General features: G+C 36.9%; 1 protein-coding gene across 6 annotated transcripts in view; it reads left to right on the top strand.

The window, feature by feature from the left end:
• The window catches only part of ANKRD42 (ankyrin repeat domain 42), a 50,354-nt gene extending 30,807 nt beyond the window's left edge, over positions 1 to 19,547 (top strand). For 4 of the 6 annotated variants that reach the window (XM_036259458.1, XM_036259462.1, XM_036259463.1 and 1 more), the window contains 5 exons: positions 2,094 to 2,199; positions 6,185 to 6,360; positions 14,312 to 14,438; positions 15,234 to 15,378; positions 19,458 to 19,547. In XM_036259458.1, the coding sequence (XP_036115351.1) occupies positions 2,094 to 2,199; positions 6,185 to 6,360; positions 14,312 to 14,438; positions 15,234 to 15,378; positions 19,458 to 19,547 (644 nt within the window). Of the gene's footprint in view, positions 1 to 2,093; positions 2,200 to 6,184; positions 6,361 to 6,562; positions 6,642 to 14,311; positions 14,462 to 15,233; positions 15,379 to 19,457 lie in introns of those variants that run through there. The other 2 variants (XM_036259459.1, XM_036259460.1) reach the window with 2 other exon arrangements.
• The last annotated feature ends 943 nt before the right edge of the window (positions 19,548 to 20,490 follow it).

Below are 20,490 nucleotides of genomic sequence, written 5' to 3'. Positions count from 1 at the left end.
CTTCCGTTTAGCTTGATTTCAGGCGGTTTTGAATGATGGTTGTTCTGTAGTTTAGTTGCAACTTTGATGTGGTTGTGGGAGGACGCGATACCGTGTTTACCTAGGCCACCATCTTGCCTATTTTATCTTTTGTTAAGTTAAAAATTTTTTTCTTGATTTGAGAGAGAGGGAGAGAGAGAGAGAGAGAGAGAGAGAGAGAGAGAGAGAGAGAGAGAGAGAGAAAGAAACATTGATTTTTGTTGCTCCATTTTTTATGCATTCATTGGTTGTTTCTTGTATGTGCCCTGACTGGGGATTGAACCTGCAACCTTATTGTATTGGGACAATGCTCTAAGCAACTGAGCTACCCAGCCAGGGCCAGAGTGCTTAATTTATGATGTCAGACATTCACACATTATCACATTTGAGAGTAGCTCCAGTAGAAATTCTGTTTTGATGTTGTCATGTAGTTCACTGATAGAAAATTTCTTAGGACTAACATTTTCTTTGGACTAAAAAGAACCTATTGGATGCTAAAACAGAAACCATATCTCTTGAAAAAGATCTAGCAGAATTTTCTTTTTTTCTTATACTCTGCAAAAGTGTTTTAACTTTCATAGAAATATCAATTAACATGATATGAACTTATTTTCTAGATTTCTGCAACTTTTCTCTGTACTTTCCTTCCTTCTATGTGGAATTCTGAAATATTAATTTTTTTTTTTTTAAATCAGGCTTTGTCAAATTGTTAACTCAGTGTTGGGAGTATATTTCTAGGATTTATTCCAAAAGTTCATGCTCTGATTTATTTTACAGAGGCACGTACATATTCAGCACCAACCATGTGCCTGCACCATGGAGACTGCATGAGATACAGACCTTACTGTTAAGAAGCTACATACCTATGCAATGAACTACTAGAGATTTGTATAAGTCAGGATGTAATAAATGACAAAAAGTATTTGGTTGTTAAAATATATGCAATAGGAATTCAGGAGTAGAAATTGAACAGAAGAATTTGTTAAGGGTAAAATTATTGAGGAAGTGTTTATGGGAATTCAGAAATAATACCTTATGTTTATATGACATTTAACACGGTACAAAACTGTCATATTTAATCCTTATTGTAACTTTATGAAGTATAGTAATTTATACTGCTGCTTTATAAATATGACATTATCTCTGTAAAATATTAGGAAATGGAGGTCCAGAGGAACCAGGTTTTTTTGACTGAGGTTACACAGCTGGTAAAAGCTTAGCTGAGATTTCATTCATTTTTTTCTTCATTCGTTCACTCATCAGTTCTATAGACATTTGTTGCAGGTCTGTACATGCCAGCCTCTTGCTAAATTCTATTCTGTCCTGCAGTCTTATTGTTTAGTAGACTTAAATTTAGTTCTTTTAAGTCTGTTAAGTTTTTTCTCCAGTTTCCCTGAGTGTTGAGATGGACCTAGAAGGATGGGTAGAAATTAGATAAGTACACTGTTGAGTGATGGGCACTAGGTGAAAAGACACATTAGCAGAGTTGTGGAGGTAAAAATTAATATTGAGTGCATGTGTTTTGAGGACAAGATTTTGAAAAAGTTGTAAACAGTTTAGGTAATCAGTGGGAGACCTGTATGTTTTGAGTTGTGAGGGTCAGAGGAATAAGCTAATAATATCAGATGGCACAAAATTTTCAAAGTCAATGTGGATCTCTGTGGCTAGATTGCACTCCTATTCTGGTATGATAAAAGATTGGTCAGGAGCTATAAATAGCAGCAGATGAGCACTAGATAGGATTAGAAAAAACTAGGTTATAGTTTCAAATTGATTACTTACTAATTTTGTGATGTTAAATAACCTCTTTGAACCTCAGCTTTTTTATATCTGTATGTAAAGTTCTCTGTATAGGTGATGAGAACAGTACATATTTGATTTAATGTTTGTCTAATGAATAAATAAATGAAATAGAGAAAATTACATCTGCCTAACCTACTTTCATTGATTATTGCAAGGATTAGTACTTATGAAATTACTCTCTAATGGTTATTGTTCAAAATTTTGGAAAATTGCTACTAATAACAATAATTCTTTTTGTGTATTTTCTGTTTTGGTGTGTGTTTTTTTTACAGCTGCTGGACAAGGCCACATAGAATGTTTGCAGTGGATAATTAAAATGGGAGCAGACAGTAATATTACCAACAAAGCAGGGGAGAAACCCAGTGATGTGGCTAAGAGGTATCCCTATCAGCTTTGCTTTTTTTTTCTTTCTAAAGTTCTGCATATAATCTCTTATACTCAGAAATCTCTGAAGATTTATTTAATGGAATTATAGGACTCAGTCGAATGCTGATAGAATGACAATATAAGCTGAATAGACATTTGACAGTGTATCATCTCTTCTCTTTAAAGCAGTGATTCTCAACTGGGAGGTAGTATTGTCCCCTTTCCTGGTAGGAGGGACATTTGGAAATATGTAGGGGTTTGTCACAATGACTAGCGAACATCATTACTATTTGGTGAGGTCCGGTCCAATAGTGCTCAGAATAGTGGTACACAGCATAGAATCATCCCACCCAAATGCTGGCACCTGTTGAGAAATATTGTGTGATAAAAAGAGGTAATCAAAAGGAATCACATGGGTTTTGAAACAAATTTTGGTATTTACATTTGAATTAGATATAACAGCTATTATTGAACACCTCCAGCTCATTCAGGTCAGGTTCTCAAGGAATAGTCCATTCATTTATTTGGTTGGTTTTTTAAAATTCAACTTTATTATATTTATCATGTTCCAAATGCTAAGATTAGTGTTAGGATTACAAAGATGAAAAAACACAGTTCTTGCCCACAAAGGAGCTTGGAGTCTTGTGGAGAGACAGATTATAATTATTATAATCTGTAATTATAATAATAATTATAATCATTATGTGTGAGCATAATTATTAATTATAATCATTATATCATATTACATTATGTGTAAGGTACAGTAAGAACATAGGAGAAAAAGTACCCAAGTCTTCCTATTTGAAAGGGGTGGAGGAGAAATATTAATACAGATGATGGTAAGAATTACGAATGAAACTAACTGTAGGAGGACAGAATTTATATAGAGGTCAAGGAAAACTATTTTTTTGGTGAAAGCAACATTTATGCTCACTCTTGAAGGAGGAAGAACTGTAAGAAGACAATTGTGTGTCTGAGGAACTGCATGTGGTTCAGAACTGCTTGAATGTAAAGTAGGAAGGTGTGCCCTTACCTGGTGCTCAGTTGGTTAGAGTGTCATCCTTGTATGCCAAGGTTTGATCCCTGTTCAAGGCACATACAATAATCAACCAATGAATAAATAAATAAATAAGTGAAACAACAAATTGATATTTCTCTCTAAAATCAATAAACTAAAAAATAAAAAATAAAGTAGGAGTGTGGGCTAAAAGATGCAAATGAGGCTTCAAAGGATGGATACAAGGATCTAATCATTAAAATCTCATGCAATTTTTTGTTTATGAGTTCATGTTTCTTAAAATTTTGCCTGTGGGATTTCTTTGGAGCCTTGGAGTGCGATTTTATTGTACCATGTACCTAGGATTATGATCAACTGAGGCCCACTCTGTTTTTATAAAAAGCTTTATCAAGATATAATGGGCATGCAGTAAAGTGCATATACTTGTACAGTACAACTTAATGAATTCTAATATATAGATATACACCCATGCAACCATCACAATCAGGATTGTGAAAATATTCATGACCCCAAAGTCTTCTTGTGCTCCTTTGTAATCTCTCTCCCTTCCACTGCTGGCTTCCCCAAGCAAACACCGATCTGTTTTTGTTACTACAGATCAGTTTGCATTTTCAGAGTTTTATGTGAAGGGAATCCTGTAATAAGTATTCTTATATAGCTAGCTTCTTTCACTCAGCATAATTATTTTGAGAATTTATATGTATTAGAAGTTCATTTCTTATTGCTGAATAGCATTCCATCAGATGTAGAATTCCATAGTATTCCATAGATTGATTATCTACTAACCTGTTGAAGGAAACCTTGATTATATCCATTTTTGTGTGACTATAAATCAAGCTGCTATAAACATTTACATACAGGCTTTTGCGTGAATTTGAGTTTTTAGTTCACTTGGGTAAATACTTAAGGGTAGTATTGTTGGGTCATATGCTAAGGATATTTAACTTTACAAGAAACTGCCAGTGTCTTCCAAAGTGACCATAGCAACTTGTTCCCACCAACAATGGATGAAAGTTTCTGTTGCTCCTTATCTATTCAGCAGTTGATATTGTCAGGTTCTTTGAGTTTAGTAACTTTAATAGATGTGCAGTGATAGTCTCATTGTGGTTTTAATTTGTATTTTCCTAATAAAAATTATTATGATTTTGAGCATTTTTTCATATATATATTTGCCATTTGTATATTTTCCTTTGGTGAAGTGACTGTTCAGATCTTTTGTCCACTTTTAAAAACAGGGTTGTTTTCTTTCTGTTGAATTTTAAGAGCTCTTTATGTGTTCTGGATACTATTTTTTTCCTCACATTTTTGTTTTGTAAAACTTTTGTCCCAGTTTTGGCTTATTTTTTTTCATTCTCTTAACAATGTCTTTGAAGAACAGAAGTTTTTATCAATTTGTTCTTTTATGGATGATGCTTTTGATATCATATTTAAGAAATTGTTGATTAAAACAAAGTCACAGAGATTTTCTCCTGTGTTTTATTTTAGATGTTGTATAGTTTTAGGTTTTACTAACGTCTATGATCCATTTTGAGTTAATTTTTATATATATTGTGAGGTACGTATTCAAGTTTATTTTATTTTATTTCATTATTTATTTATTTATTTATTTTGGTACGTGCCCCTAGTGGTAACCGAACCCGGGACTCTCTGGTCCGCAGGCTGATGCTCCAACTGCTGAGCCAAACTGGCCAGGGCAAGTTTATTTTAAATATAGATATCCAATTGTTGTATCATCATTTGTTGAAAAGGCTGTCCTTTCTTCACTGTATTACCTTTGTGTCTTTGTCCAAGTTAGTTGTCCATATATATGTAGGCTTATTTGTAGACTCTGTATTTTGTCTATTGACCTATTTGTCTATCTTTATACCAGTATCACGTGGGTAATTTAGTACTATGGAGTTACTATTTAGTATCTGGAGTTAGTCATAATCTCTGGCCCACATGTCTTTATCACTCATGTACCAAAATGCTAGGTGTGAATGTAGTGTTACAGAAATAATCTTGAATCTGGTATAAAGCAAGTACTCAGTAAATGATAGCTGTTACATTACAACCTAGTAATAGAGTTAATGATTTCTATTAACTTTACAACTTCCTACATATGTTATTACTATATCGTTAGTGATTTTCAGTACCCGGTGAAAGGTAAGGATTTATGTATATGCATATGTGTGTGGTTATATAAGTATGTGAAAAAAAATAGAATTTGAGGTTTTTGTGTATAGAAATTCTCCATGTCCTAAGAGAAAGCATTAAACATCTCAATTAGCAAAACTGTGGAAAAACCATGTAGATTACATGCAATTACAACAACTCCAAAACCAAGAGTATATTATTGGAAGCTTCATAGAGATGTGGGAAAGATCAAAGAAAATAGAAAATATGGATGGGAAAGTCATTATTTTTTTTATTATATTTCAAAGCCATGGCAAGTGCTTTGGGTTGAGTAAGGATGAAGATTAAGGGTGCTAGAACTATAGTTAGGCCTCAAACTGGAATTAGAACTAATTCTAAATCTAAATTAGGCCATCCGAAAAAGGTAGTAAATACAGGTGATCAAATAGGGTGGTTTTGGGCTTTCTATCCAATATATCAATTTTGTTTGGGTCTCCTCTCCCAGTTGCATTTTTGTTAGTAAAAATTATGGAATCTGTCTTTAATATGACTGCTTGTCCTTAGTGACCAGTAACTAGTAACTGAGTTTCCTATGTAGCTGGATATAGTACGTCAAATTGGCACTGATCCTCAGATACAGTTTTGCTCCTTTACTGGTTGGTGGGTTGGAGGCATAATGTACAGAGTGTAATTACCTATCAGGCGTGGGGAACCTTCTGCCAAGGGCCATTTGGATATTTAGCTGGTATTGATTTTGAGGGCCTTATCGGCATGTGGGCCAGACGTTCCCACTACTGCTAAGTTCAAACTGCAGTTTCAGTTAGAAAATTGTGGTTCTTGTTAATTGTTGATTCTTTTCTACAGGTTTGCCCATTTAGCAGCAGTAAAGCTATTAGAGGGGCTACAGAAATATGATATAGATGACGAGAATGAAGTTGATGAAGATGATATGAAATATTTTATAAGACATGGTGTTGAGGGAAGCACTGATGCCAAGGCTGATTTATATCTTAATGAATCAGATAAAACAGATGCCAGAAGTAAGTGTGCCAACTCGGTTGTGATTTATTCTTTAAGAAACGCCATTGCCATTTTTTACCACAAATTTGGAAATTATCCTAAAAGACAGTTATCTACAAAGTAAAATACTTTCATTTTGGGGGGAACCAGAACTAGTATAATTTTTGTACTAGGGGTTGTTGAACATATAAAAAATGTAAGACATGATCTCTTTCCCTCAAGGAGGAAAATGTTATATAAGAGGAAACATTATTTAAGTGGATCATAGGAAACAGGAAGAGACATCTCAAGGATTTCCATGGTTAGTTGGCAAATGATTTTTACAGATAACTATAGCAGCAAGTGTTTACTGACTACTATGTGCCAGATTACTGTTGTAGATATTGGAGAAACGGTGAGCAATACAAAATCCCCGTCCTGTCACCAAGAACTTACATTCTGGTGATTTGCTGACAGATATGTGGTGGTGATATATAATTAATAAGAAAATACATACATAAGGAAAATAAAGTAGGGTAGTGCTATAGATAAGATAACCATTAGAGGAGGCCTCTCTAAGGGGGTGACATTTAAGAAGAGACCTAATGATGAGAGCGGGCCATATGAAGATCTCAGAAGAATATTCCAACCAGCGGGAGGTCATGAGGTAGGATTGAGCTCGGTGTGGCTGGTGTAGAATCACCAAGGAAGTGGTGACAGATTTGGTTGGAGACATAAGTAGGGGCGCAATGAGATCAAATAGGGCTGAATAAGGATTTTATGTTTAGATTTTTTTGGTAGATTTTGAGATGGGGATGGTGTGATCTGATTTATGTTTAAAAATAACAATACTCTGGTTGCTGGGTGGGGAATAGACTGGGAGGTGGGAGAGACCATAGCATTTCAGATGTGTTATGAATAGGTGGGAAGAACACACACTTGCTAATGCAAGGTTAGAGGAAGTTCCTGATATAATTTAAAAATTTCAAGAATACTAAATTAGAATTACACAAGAGCAGATGTAGAATGTCTGCACAGATTTCCTGGGCTCCTAGAGTTCCTGGTATAGGCCTGCAACTACCGGTGATGCTGAAAATCTCCATTGTTGTTTTGCTTCACCACTAAAGGCTTTCACCACCATTCCAGAAGAGCTTACATAAACAGTCTGTTTAGTTCCCTTTAAGGTAATATTTATGTATATCAGGCATTCTTGGTTCTTGACCCAAACTCAGTATCTGCAAGACCATATTTATCTGGAGGATGGTGAGGGAGAAAGCCAAATCAGAATCCAGTTGGTCTTGACTATTTTTGCCTCTGAATTTCCAGTGTTGTGAAAAGCCCATTTCTCTTCACAGGGCAAAAGTAGAAGCAGGGAAATCAGTTAGGGGGCTATGGCCTTAGTCCAGGAGAGAGTTGATAATGGCTTGGACTAGGGTAAGAATGATGGAGATGGTGAGAAATGATCATATTTGGGTGTATTTAGAACATAGAGCCAATAGGATTTGTTGACAGATATGAAAATGAAGTGTTAGAGAATGAGCGTAATCAAGGTTCACTCTTAGATTCTTGGCTTGGGCTATTAGACAGTGAGTTTAAAAGGACTATTCAGCCCTGGCCAGTTTGGCTCAGCGGTTAGAGCGTTGGCCTGCGGTCCGGAGAGACCCGGGTTCGGTCCCCGCTAAGGGCACGTACTTCGGTTGCAGTTTGTCCCCGGCCCTGGTTGGTCGTGCGGGTGGCAGCCACTCGATGTGTCCCTTCACATCGATGTTTCTCACTCTCTCTCCCTCCCACTCTATCTGTACAAAAAATGGAAAAATGTCCTCGGGTGAGGATAAAAACAAACAAACAAACAAAAAAAAATAAAAGGACTATTCACTCAGGACTATAGGGTCGCAGGGAAGGCTATTTAAAAGGGGAATTTGGACTTTTCCTTAAAGGGTAGCTAGGGTTTAGATTGGCAAATAGGTAAGGAAGGCATTCCATTCATCCAACATATATTTGAATATATACTGTGTGCACAGCCCTAGACTAAGGAACTATAGCAGTGCATCAGAAATAGCCCTGCTTTCTGAAATACAGAAAACATTCGGAACCTGCTTAATGTAGTATTAAAAGAAATGACTGAAATTGTGCTTTATCAACTCTTCTTTCTCACACCACTCAGCATATGCTTATTGAGTACTCAGTTATGTGTCAGACACTGTTCTAGGTGCTAGGGTTACATTGATGAACAGACACATCATTTCTCCATATTTGCTTGGTTTCTAAATTGTCTGATTTATTTTTTAAAGCTATAAAAGTCTTGATTATCTGTTCTTATTTCAGTTAAATAAAAATTTATAATTAAATAAAAATGTTTTTGTCTTTCATATAAATTGCATTATGGAGACATATGCCAAAGACTTAATTTTCATAATTACCAATGAATTATGATCTTATTAAATGGTGTCTCAGTGTGCATGGACTGCCATAACAAAATACCATTGACTGGGTGCTTTAAACAACAGAAATTTATTTTCTCACAGTTATAGAGGCTGAAAATCTCAGATCAAAGTCCAATGAGTCTGTTTCTGGTGAGGTCTTTCTTTCTGGCTTGGAGATGATCATCTTTTCTCTTCCTCATGTGGTGGAGAGTGAGCAAACTCTCTGGTGTTGCTTTAAAGGTACTAATCCCATTGGACCATGCCCCACCCTCATGACCTCATCTAACCCTAATTACCTTCCAAAGGCCCCATCTCCAAATACTGTCATATTGAGGGTTAGGGCTTCAACATATCATTTTTGAGGAGATACAAGTACTGAGTCCATAACAAATGCTAAAGCACACCAAATTAGTGAGTCAAGGCGGGATTGTTTCTATCTCTTAAATGGACACATGATTAGGTTGATGTAAATTAATATTCAGGAGCCAGGAGGACTGTGGCTTACTTCAGTGTTATATTTATTATTGAACATACTCGAATGAAATTGAAGTCTAGTAATTGGAGTGGATTTTATTTTATTTTTTATCCTCGCCCGAGGACATTTTTCCATTTTTTTGTTCAGGTAGAGTGGGGGCGGGGCGGAGAGACACACACAGACAGACAGACATCGACATGACAAGGACACATTGAGTGGTTGCCACCCGCACAACCCAACCAGGGCTGGGGACAAACTGCAACTGAGGTATGTGCCCTTAGCGGGAACCGAACCCAGGTCTCTCTGGACCGCAGGCCGACGCTCTAACCACTGAGCAAAACTGGCCAGGGCAGAGTGAATTTTAATTTCTGTAGCATTTCTACTGTGGCACAGTTACTGGCATATAACTCTGCTGCTAGAATTTTTTCCCTTCAAAATCCTAATAATAATTGTTTACACTACTGTAGTGTTTTACAAAGTTTAAAGAACATCTTCATATACATCATTCACGGTATGTCAATGAAGTATGTAATATCTCTGTTTTCTATCTCAAGAAATCCTCATATTTTCATTTGATAGGTAAAGAGCCTGAACTTCGAAAAAGCTAAGTTACTTGCCCAAAGTCACACAGTGACTAGAAGACTTGAGATTTCCCTATATGTTGCCCTTGTCACCACACACACATTGCCTCATGAAAGAGTATTTTCTTGCCACATAACCCTAATTTTAGTTCTCATGATATTTGGTCAGAGAGCCATGATTCATATGAATGGATGAGAAGAACTATTTCAATGGAGCTCTTACATAGAGGAAAGGTGAGAAGGATCTATCTGAACTGAGGCTAAACACAGGCAGCTGTAGTAAAGTGAGTGAGCTTGGGTACTGGATTCAAACATCAGAGCTTCATTAGTTTCTGGAAACTATTTTCAGTTATTCTCACAGGAAGAACTAGTTGTATCAAAACTATATTCTCTAAGGAAAACTTCTAATTTATGTCTGTATTTTTAAAAATAAAATTTTAAGAGCTCCCAGAACATTGTCAGGCAGAACATTACTCTCCAGGGGATAGCGGAAGCCTCTTTTCTGATGAATGCAACCAAGGGCAGACCTAAAGATGCTGATATGAGGGGCTCCCACAATGAGCCACCAAGATCACCTCACAGTGAGGCTCAGAGTGAATGATCCCTTCAGAATTTCCTGACAACTTTATTTTACATAGCTTTATTAAGATATAATTTACATACCATTCAGCTTACCCATGTAAGGTGTACAACTTAATGGTTTTTAGTATATTTATAGATTTGTGCAACCATTGCCACTATATATTTGATAACATTTACATCACCTTCACAACCATAAGTAGTCACTCCCTATTACCTTTGCCTTCTCCCTTCCCCCTAAATCCCATCTCTAGGCTACAACTAATCTACTTCCTGTTTCTATAGAGTTGTCTTTTCTGAGCCTTTAATATGAGTGGAATGATACCATATGTGGTATTTTGTGTCTGGCTTCTTTCACTTAGCACAAGTTTTCAAGGTTCATGCACATTGTAACATGTGCTTTATTCTTTTTATTGCCAAATAATATTCTTGTATGGATATACCCTGTTTTATATATCCATTCATCAGTTGATGGACATTTGAGTTGTTTCTTCATTTTGGCTATTATGAATAATGCTGTTATGAACAGTCATGTATATGTTTTAGTATGGACATATATTTTTATTTCTTTTGGATATATACCTAGGTTTTGGAATTGCTGGATCATTTGGTAACTCTATGTTTAACATTCTAAGGAACTCCCAAATTCTTTTCTAAAGCGACTGTATTTTTTTACATTCCCACCAGTAATGTATGAGGGTTCTAGTTTTTTCACATCCTTTTTCAAAACTTGTTATTGTTTCTCTAATTGATTATAGCTATTTCAGTGAGTGTGAAGTGGTGTCCCATAATTTTGATTGATGTTTCCCTAATGATTAATGATAAGTATCTTTTCATGTACACATTGACCACTTGTATATCTTCTTTGGAGAAATGTATATTTAAATTATTTGCCTATTTTTTAACTGAATTGTTTATCTTTTTATTATTGAGTTGTAAGAGTACTTCCAGCTATAAGTCCCTTATAAGATAGAGTAGAGGCAAAAGTAGGTTTACAGTTGTGAGTATGCAAAACAGTTTATTCTAGTGTTATTATTTATTAATTAGTGTATTATTTTCTATACGGACAACTGTAAACCTGCTTTTGCCCCACTTTGTACATGACTTGCATATATTTTCTCCTATTCTGTGGTTGTCATTAAACTTTCTTGATGATATCCTTTGCAGTGTAAAAGTTTTTAATTTTGATGAGTTCCAATTTACCTATTTCTAATTTTGTTGTTTGTGCTTATACTTCTTTTTGGTGGTTGCATTCAGAATTAGCAAGGACTTAGAACTGTAGAAACGAGCAGTTGATCTGTGGAATTTCAGTTTCTTCTGAAATTATTTTAGTAAGAGACATGAGTGAGAGGATTGTTGTCAGTGAATCATAAAATTTTAAAAAGATATTTTAGGAAAGACCAAGAACGTGGCCAGAACAGTTTCCTACTGTGGTGCGTTTGTTACAAATGTGCTCTTACACTTTGCCATACAGTACGGCTTGCTGGTGCCCCGCTGGGGTGCTTGCAGCTAGTGAAGGTACTATATAGGAGGTCATGTGCTGTTTTCTGGTCCCTATTTAGTTTTATTCCAGGGTGAAACTCAAAAAGAACTAGACGACCTCTTCCTCTAGGACACTAGGTTTTGCCAGAGCACCTACACAGGACTGGTTGGATTTCTTGTCATCCCAGACTTGCTGAAATTGAGCCTCAATTTAGACCATTGTTTAGTGAATTATGTTTAGGACCATGGTATCAGAATATCCTGTAACTATTTGAGGTTTGACTTCTGGCTCAACATTCCTGTCACATGTTATCCAGCAACCACTCAGTCACTTTCAGTGATAAGGCACTCACTATTGCCCAGGGGGCCCATTTCCATCCTTTGACAGGTTTCTTGTGAGGATTAAAATGTATAAGGTACTGCCCTGGCCAGTGTAGCTCAGTTTGTTGGGTGTTGTTCAGGACACTGAAGGGTTGCTGGTTTATTCTGGTCAGGGTACATGCCGGGGTTTCTGGCTCAATCCTCAATAGGGTACGTGTAGGAGGAGGCAGCCAGTTGATGTTTGGATCTCATGGATGTTTTTTTCTTTCTCCCTAAAAATCAAGAAAAATATGTATTTTTTAAAATCCTCACTCGAGGATACTTTTCCATTTTTTTTTTTTTTTTTAAGCTAGGGTGAGAGGGAGGACGGGGAGAGAGAAAAATATCAGTGTGAGAGAAAAACATCGATTGATTGCTTCCCACATGACCTGGACCAGGGCCAGGGTTCAAACCCGAAACCGAGATATGTGCCCTTGACCAGGAATTGAATCCATGACTCTTTGGTCGGACACTCTAACTAATCACTGAGCCAAACTGGCCAGGGCAAGAAAAATATTTTTTAAAATGTATAAAGGTACTTAGTTGTAATATTTGCATATCATAGGCACTCCACAATACATGATAGCTCTTACTGTTTTTGTTGAAAAGTTTCTCCTTTGTTGAGTTAAAATCTCTCTTATTGGAGCTTATCCCAATTAATTCTTGTTCTTACCTCTGATGACCCCATTGAACTTTTTTTTTCAAAGCATAGCCTTCAAATATTAAAGAATTATTATATAAACTAAATAGCTACAGTTCTTTTTGTATTTTCTTATGTAACATTTAAAAAATCCCCTCTACTTTGCTAGTGGTTACAGTGGTTCCCAAATCTGTCTGCCCATCAGAATTGTCTGAGGAGCTTTTACTAAGTACCAGTACCAGAATGTGTCTGGTGTTGGGCTCAAATATATACCTTTAAAAAAGACATCCAGTTGATTCTGATGTATGCACTTTGAAACCTGTATGCACTTTGAAACCTGTAGCTCTAATCTATTAAGAGATAAGTCAGAGTGGTGAGTGTTAGCAAGTAGAGGTGCTGATTTACTGACCTGGTTCTGTAAAGCAGGGTTTCTCAACTTCTGCATTATTGCCATTTTGGGCCAGATACTTATTTGTTGAGGGGTGGGGGTCAGTCCAGTATATTTTAATATGTTTAGTAGTCCTAAGCCTGTAGATGCCAATAGCCTGCTCCCTTTTATCCATCAAGTTCAAAAGGAACAATGTATACAGATAATGTCAAATGTCCCTTGGGGGAGAAAGTCACCCCAGTTTGAGAAGCACTACCACAAAGGACAAAAAATTAATAGGTTTGATAGTTGGAGAGTAGCTAAAAGCAGCTCTCAACACATTTCCTTCTCCCAGTATACTCTTGCATAGATATTACAAGAAATAAAAAAATTGGGGGATGGGTTAATTCTTGTTTGTTTTAAATAAATCCAGCATATTTCAATTTTTCTAATTTTTTGACATACTATAGATTATGCATGTACTGTAATATACCATTAGCCCTAAAATACTGCTAGTCTTTATTATTATTATTTTTTTATTCTCACCCGAGGACATTTTTCCATTTTAGTTCAGTTAGAGTGTGAGGGAGAGAGACGGAGAGAGAGAGGGAGGGAGGGAGGGAGGGAGGGAGGGAGAGAGAGAGACAGAGAGAGAGAGAGAGAGAGAGAGAGAGAGAGAGAGACAGAGAGAACCATCGACATGAAAGGGACACATCGAGTGGCTGCCTCCTGCACGACCCCAACCAGGGCTGGGGACAAACCACAACCAAGGTACATGCCCTTGACTGGAATCGAACCCACGACTTAATTGTTCTAACCCCTGAGCCAGACCGGCCAGGGCTACTGCTAGTCTTTAAACCTTGTTCATAATATTAAAAGTCATAACAGTCTGATACATCCTCCAAGAGCAGGAAAAGAATCCTCCAAATACTCTGTTACTGATATTTATCCTTCTGTGTATATGCCACCTCCCTCTACCCCCTTTCCCAAACCACACAGACACTTGCTTTAGAGGAAGAATAGACTCCAGGATGAGCATCATGTGAGCTCCTGTTTGAACGTTTCTATTCAACTTTGTGTTTCAGTGAGAGCTTATAAGAAAATTGTAGAATTGAGACACCTCCTGGAAATTGCTGAGAGCAACTATAAACACTTGGGAGGGATAACAGAAGAAGATCTAAAGCAGAAGAAAGAACGGCTAGAGTCTGAAAAGTAATGTCCTCCAAACTTTAATGGTTTGTTTTTAGTTCTCTCTCTAAATGCCATGTGAGGATTTATTGACCAACAACTTGTTTTGTTTTTTGTTTTTTAATCCCAATCAAAGGGTGTAAGATTCTATCGTTTTCTTTCCAAGTCCCCAGATGGACAAGGTGTTAAGATTTTTTTTATTGTGGTAAAATACACATAAAATGTATCATCTTACCTATTTTTAAGTACAATTCCGTAGTGTTAAATACATTCACATAGTTTGCATAATCAGTCTCCAGAACTATTTTCATCTTGCAAAATTGAAACTCTATGGAGTTAAGATTTTTTTTTTGAGACACAGCTACTTTGAGGTTTTTAACTAATGAAGTCTCTAATCATCCCTATCAAATTGGACTGCTTACTCATGCATCTTGGGCCCAGTGCTGTGTTCACTGACCGTGAGCCATTGTACCCTCTACTTCTGTACCTGAATTGGCTGTCTGCACATTTGGCTCCTCCCTAATTAGTTAATGACTGCTGGAATAGGCTGCCTCATGCTAATTTCCTCCCACTGCCTCTTTGCTTTTCTGTCTGCTTTTGAGAGTGGACTGGGAACAAAGGGAGACAGGAGAGGAGACTTTCCATGTAATCAAAACTTGGGTCTGTAAAGAGCAGTACACATGGATCTTCCTCTTTCCTGCCCTCTCCTTTCTTTTTTGATTTGTCTTAAATACAGTGCATGGATGCTTTTCACTATTACCAAAAATAATATTTCGTTCATATTGGAGATTGGTTGAAAACAAAATCTGTTTTTGACAGGACTATCCAAGAGCTGCAGGGCCAGCTGGAGTATGAACGACTACGTAGAGAAAAATTAGAATGTCAGCTGGATGAATATCGAGCAGAGGTGGATCAACTTAGAGAGACCCTGGAAAATATTCAGGTCCCCAACGTTACGGCAGTGGTTAGTGTCCTTCTTAACACATTTATCTTTCTCAGGAAGTAGTATACAACAGTAACTGAGAGTTCAAGCTTTGGACTGGGGTTGTTTGGATTTGAATCCTGGCTACAACCTTTTTTTTAGTTTGAACAAGTCATTTAATGTCTCTACGCCTTAGTTGTACACTGGAGATAGTACTGTAATTTATACTTTCTAGAGTGTTGTAAGGATTAAAGGAATATTTCTCTATATATGTATTCCTTTATATATACACATACATATATGTATATATCCACATATGTGTTGGTTAGAACAGCAGCCTGGTCTATAAATGTGCAGTGTTATGGTTCTTATTATTATACCATATAAGGATAAATATTTACAGAGTAATCAATAAGAATTCTAAGGCAGTTAGAATTTTCTATTTCAACATTCTAAATAGTCAAAATAAAGTGCCTTGAAGGGATCCATATAAGAAATCATCAGCTTCTTAAAAGACCAGTATTAAGAATGGGAAAGAGCCAGCATGGCAGTTGTCATAGTAACCCTTTGTTCAGATTACAGAATAATAAAAAAGTAACATTTGTAACACTTTACAAAGTTCTTTTACATGTTATCACGTCATTTGATCTACCCTTATATAACATCTAAGGAAACCGAGGCTCAGAGAGGTGAGTTGTCTAAATTCACACAACTAGTTATGATGGGATCAGTATTCAGTCTCTAACTTTTGATTCCATAGCCTTAGCTCTTTTCATAATTCCCAGTCAGAATTATGCATTTGGAATTCAGAATATAGCTACAGAATATAGAAGAGTGCTTAGAGTGATAAGTGAAAAGAACACATATTTAGAAGGAAGCTAAAATGATACTAATGTGGAAGCAGATACAAAGAACAAATACAGAAGAGCAGGTGGAGTATTTCTGTGACAGTGACAGCAAGAAACCCCAATGGTGCTTGTATTTCAGGCCATCTAGTCTCTGAGTAGAACAGGCAGAACGTACACTGGGGAAACTTTGACTCCTGCTCTCTTCTGTGAGTGAAGAGCCATGAAGTGGTCCTTGTGGACTGCTCATGTGACATAGTGTAGGGGTTCAGGGACATTTCACATTTTCTTTCCATAGGAACATTTTTTTCTTCAGTCATCAAGGCTGAGTTAGTTCTGTTCCAGACCAGAATCACCAAAATCTGATTTATAACGCAAATTTCCTGACACTTTAAATTTTATTTTTCACAAACTATCATTAATCTCTTTAATAACTACTTTAAAATAACAAAATAATATATGTGCTTCTTGTAAATTATTAAAAACAGGGCAGACATTTCTCTTCATACTGAGTTCCACTCTCCAGAGGAAGCTACTGTTAATGATTTGGCATGTCTCATATCAGATGATATTCTATTAATCTAGAAACACATATGAATATTTCAATGCATATACAAATTCAAACACTTTTCTGGGTTTTGGTATCTCACCAGTGCTTGATTTTCCATGGGATATAATTAATTATAAATAATTATTGTCTTCATTTTCAGAATGTTCATCTTGTACCACCCTTAGCCCCTGGGGATACATTAGTATAGAGGGACCAGCCCGTGCAGCCTGTTCTTTCCCTGGAGGACAAGAGGACACACACTTTTCTTGAACTACCACTTTTACTCCAAATATGTTCCCTCTCCACCTGCTGGCAGGAACTCTGCTGGCTTCCACAGTCTCCTCAAAGGGAGGAACTTATGTCATTCTTGTTCAGCTACCTTTTGAGTCGCTCCAAAATGATTGTCTACTTAGAACATTTTCATTTTTTAGGTATTTAAAAATATTCTCTTCTTGCCCAGAAGCATTTGTTCTCCGGGCAGGGTTTGATTTCATACCCTACAGCATAGCCTCCAAAACCTCGCTCTCTGTGAACAACGTGGAGGCTTTCAGGAGAGCTGACTCAAGGCCCCTATACTCTGGGCTCATCGTGTTTTGCAGTCCTACTCTAGGTTATCCAATTTCTCTCTCTCTCTCTCATGCCCACACCTTGACTCCTTTGCGTGTGCATTCGCTCTCTCTCCTAAGCTCCAAGGGCACTTCTTTTGCCTCTCTCTCTCTTTTTTTTAAAGATATGAATCATATCTTTTTTTCTTTTTGAAGAGAGAGAGAGAGAGAGAGACAGAGGTAAAGAAACATCGAAACATTGATTTGTTGTTCCTCTCATTTATGCATTCATTGCTTGATTTTTCTATGTGCCCTGACTGGAGATCAAACCCACAACCTTGGCATATCAGGACGATGCTCTAACCAACTGGGCTATTTGGCCAGGGCAGTAACCTGTTTCCTGAGCCCACACAGCCCAGCTGGCTCACTTTTTCTACTTCTGTGACTTTCTAAATGAACTTTTGCTTGTATTTGAAAACAAAAAAGGCTATCCAATTTTTGTAAATGAGCAAACATCACTGGCATGTAATGGCAGCTGCAACCCCGATACTGCTTATTTTCTTCTTCAAAAGCTTCTGAGTCTCACCCTGGCCGGTTTGGCTCAGCAGTTAGAGTGTCGGCCACGGTCCAGAGAGACCTGGGTTCGGTTCCCGCTAAGGGCACGTACCTTGGTTGCAGTTTGTCCCTGGCCCTGGTTGGTTCATGCAGGAGGCTGCCACTCGATGTGTCCCTTTCACGTTGATGTTTCTCTCTCTCCCTCCCACTCTATCTGAACAAAAAATGGGAAAATGTTCTCAGGATTAAAAAACAAACAAAAAAAAGCTTCTGGGTCTCGATTTCCCCATCTGTAAAATGAGGATAACATCCATCTCATGGCATTGTGTTGATGTTAAAGGAAATACTGTATTATAGTCTCCCCTCCTCGTAGCCTTTTCTCCTTTTTCCTTCCTTTCTTTCCATTTTTTGTGTTCAAGTTGAATAAACAAAGTCTGTGGATAAATAAAATGTGTAGAGCCGTATGCATTTAAAAGTAGTTTATTTTTGGGGTCTAAATAAATAAACTATAAATAAAATGAACTGTTCATGCAGTGCCCATTTATACTGATTCCTCAAGAAGCTCTGACTAAATCTTCTGCCACCTTCTGGTCAGGCCTGTGACTGACTGCAACTGTACCTTTAAAACTTTTTCACATGTGATAGAATTTGCGATAGTATAATTTTATACAGAAAAATTTTTTTAGGATAGTTTCTTAGTAATAGTTTGACCCATATTATGCTCTTTGATAACAACACCAGTAATAACTGGTTTTGATAATGATTATTTTTATAGTGCTTTGCTCACATACTGTCTTATCTTAGCCCACATTAAACCTCACCAGCCTTATTTTTTTCTCTTCTCCTACATGTAGCCTTTATTTCCTGAACTTGCCCCACCACCAGGCCTTTGTTCATTTTGTCCATGCCTTCCAGGCTATCAACTCGGCCTCCCAGAATCCTCTAAGAACCATCTCATTTATCAACCCTGAATTAATCCCCTTGACCACACACGATTTCTCCTTTTACCAAACACTTTGTACAGTTCTAATGACACCTCATCATTTGTATTTTATGTTAGTTGGGTACTTATTTTAGACATAGTACTGACATTTAAGTTCCATGATGCCGTCTAACTTACCTTAATAACATCTGCATCATCAACAAGAAGTTACTGAATACTTTGTTATGTGTTAGCCTCAGTGCCAAGAACTTCATATCTGGTAGATCTCCAAAACCAGCATCATTCAGGAAGTCATTGGTCCAGTGCTCTGGTCCATGTTTGCTAATCAAGAATGGTCAACCTGCCCTGGCCGGTATGGCTCAGTTGGGTGAAGCATTGTCCCATACACCAACAAGTTGTGGGTCATACCAAGGTTACAGGTTCGATCCCCAGTAGGGGGCGTGCTGGCGGCAGCTGATCAATGTTTCTTTCTCACATAGATGTTTCTATCTCTCCCTTCCCCTCTCTCTTAAAAAAAAAAAAAAAAATTAAGAATTTATTTATACAAAACTCTGAAAGAGCTTTAATCCAGAGTTGAAAATATTAGTATCATTAATTTTTTTTCTTTTGGGACAGATAATGTAGAAAGATGAAATGTGTCTAGGATAGAAATCTTATTTGGTTCTCTTTTTCTGCATTTGTAGGAAGATGACTCTTCTTGTGAGTCAAGCAAAGAGAAGAGGCGAGTAAAGAAAAAAGTGTCTTCTGGGGGAGTTTTTGTGAGAAGGTACTAATCAATGAAATAACTTTAAATAAACTTGCTTGATTTTTTTCTTTTATTTTAAAAAGTGACATGTTAATCTGGGTGAACTCTTCTAAAATTACTCTGATATACTATTACTCTAATTCTAAAGGCAGAAATATGGTACATAATATCAAAAGACTTGTTAAATTACATGGACTCAGTTGTACTCCCCTCCCAATATAATCTTTTTATATTTATGTAGACAAGTAAAGACTCTAGATTTATGAGTAATTCATTTAGCAAATATTCACATAAACTTTAAAATATATGGTACAGTCTAATATTTGAATGAAATTCAGTTCTAGATGTTAAAACTTATTCTAGTTGTTAAAAATTTGCCCTGGCTGGTGTGGCTTAGGGGTTAGGGTGTTGGCCTGCACATTGAAGGGTCTCAGGTTCTATTCCTGGTCAGGGCATGTACCTGGGTTGCAGGTTCGATCCCTGGCCCCAGTTGGGGCATGTTTGGGAGGCAACCAATTGATATATCTTTCTCACATCGATGTTTCTCTCTCTCTCTCTCTCTACCTCTTTCCCTTCAACTCTTTCTAAAAGAAATATATATATATATATGTATACACACACACGTGTGTGTGTGTATAATCAATGGAAAAAATATCCTTGAGGATTAACAAAAAAATTATCAAAAATTCTATTATAGCTTCATAATATAATTGTAATATTACTTTTACTTTCTAGAGAGTACCATTTCCTACTTCTAGGATAGATTTTTTTTTTTTTTTAATGTTTTAACTTTTCAAGTGACTTGACTTTTATTTATTTATTTTTTCATCCTCACCCGAGGACATTTTTCCATTTTTTGTTCAGATAGAGTGGGAGGGAGAGAGAGGAAGAGAGAGACATTGATGTGAAAGGGACACATTGAGTGACTGCCACCCCCACAACCAACCAGGGTCAGGGACAAACTGCAACCG

Source organism: Molossus molossus, unplaced genomic scaffold, assembly GCF_014108415.1.
Source record: "Molossus molossus isolate mMolMol1 unplaced genomic scaffold, mMolMol1.p scaffold_m16_p_13, whole genome shotgun sequence".
In the NCBI taxonomy this organism is placed as follows: Eukaryota; Metazoa; Chordata; class Mammalia; order Chiroptera; family Molossidae; genus Molossus; species Molossus molossus.
Note: the sequence above shows the minus strand (reverse complement) of the source record. Positions and strands in the feature narration are given on the sequence as shown.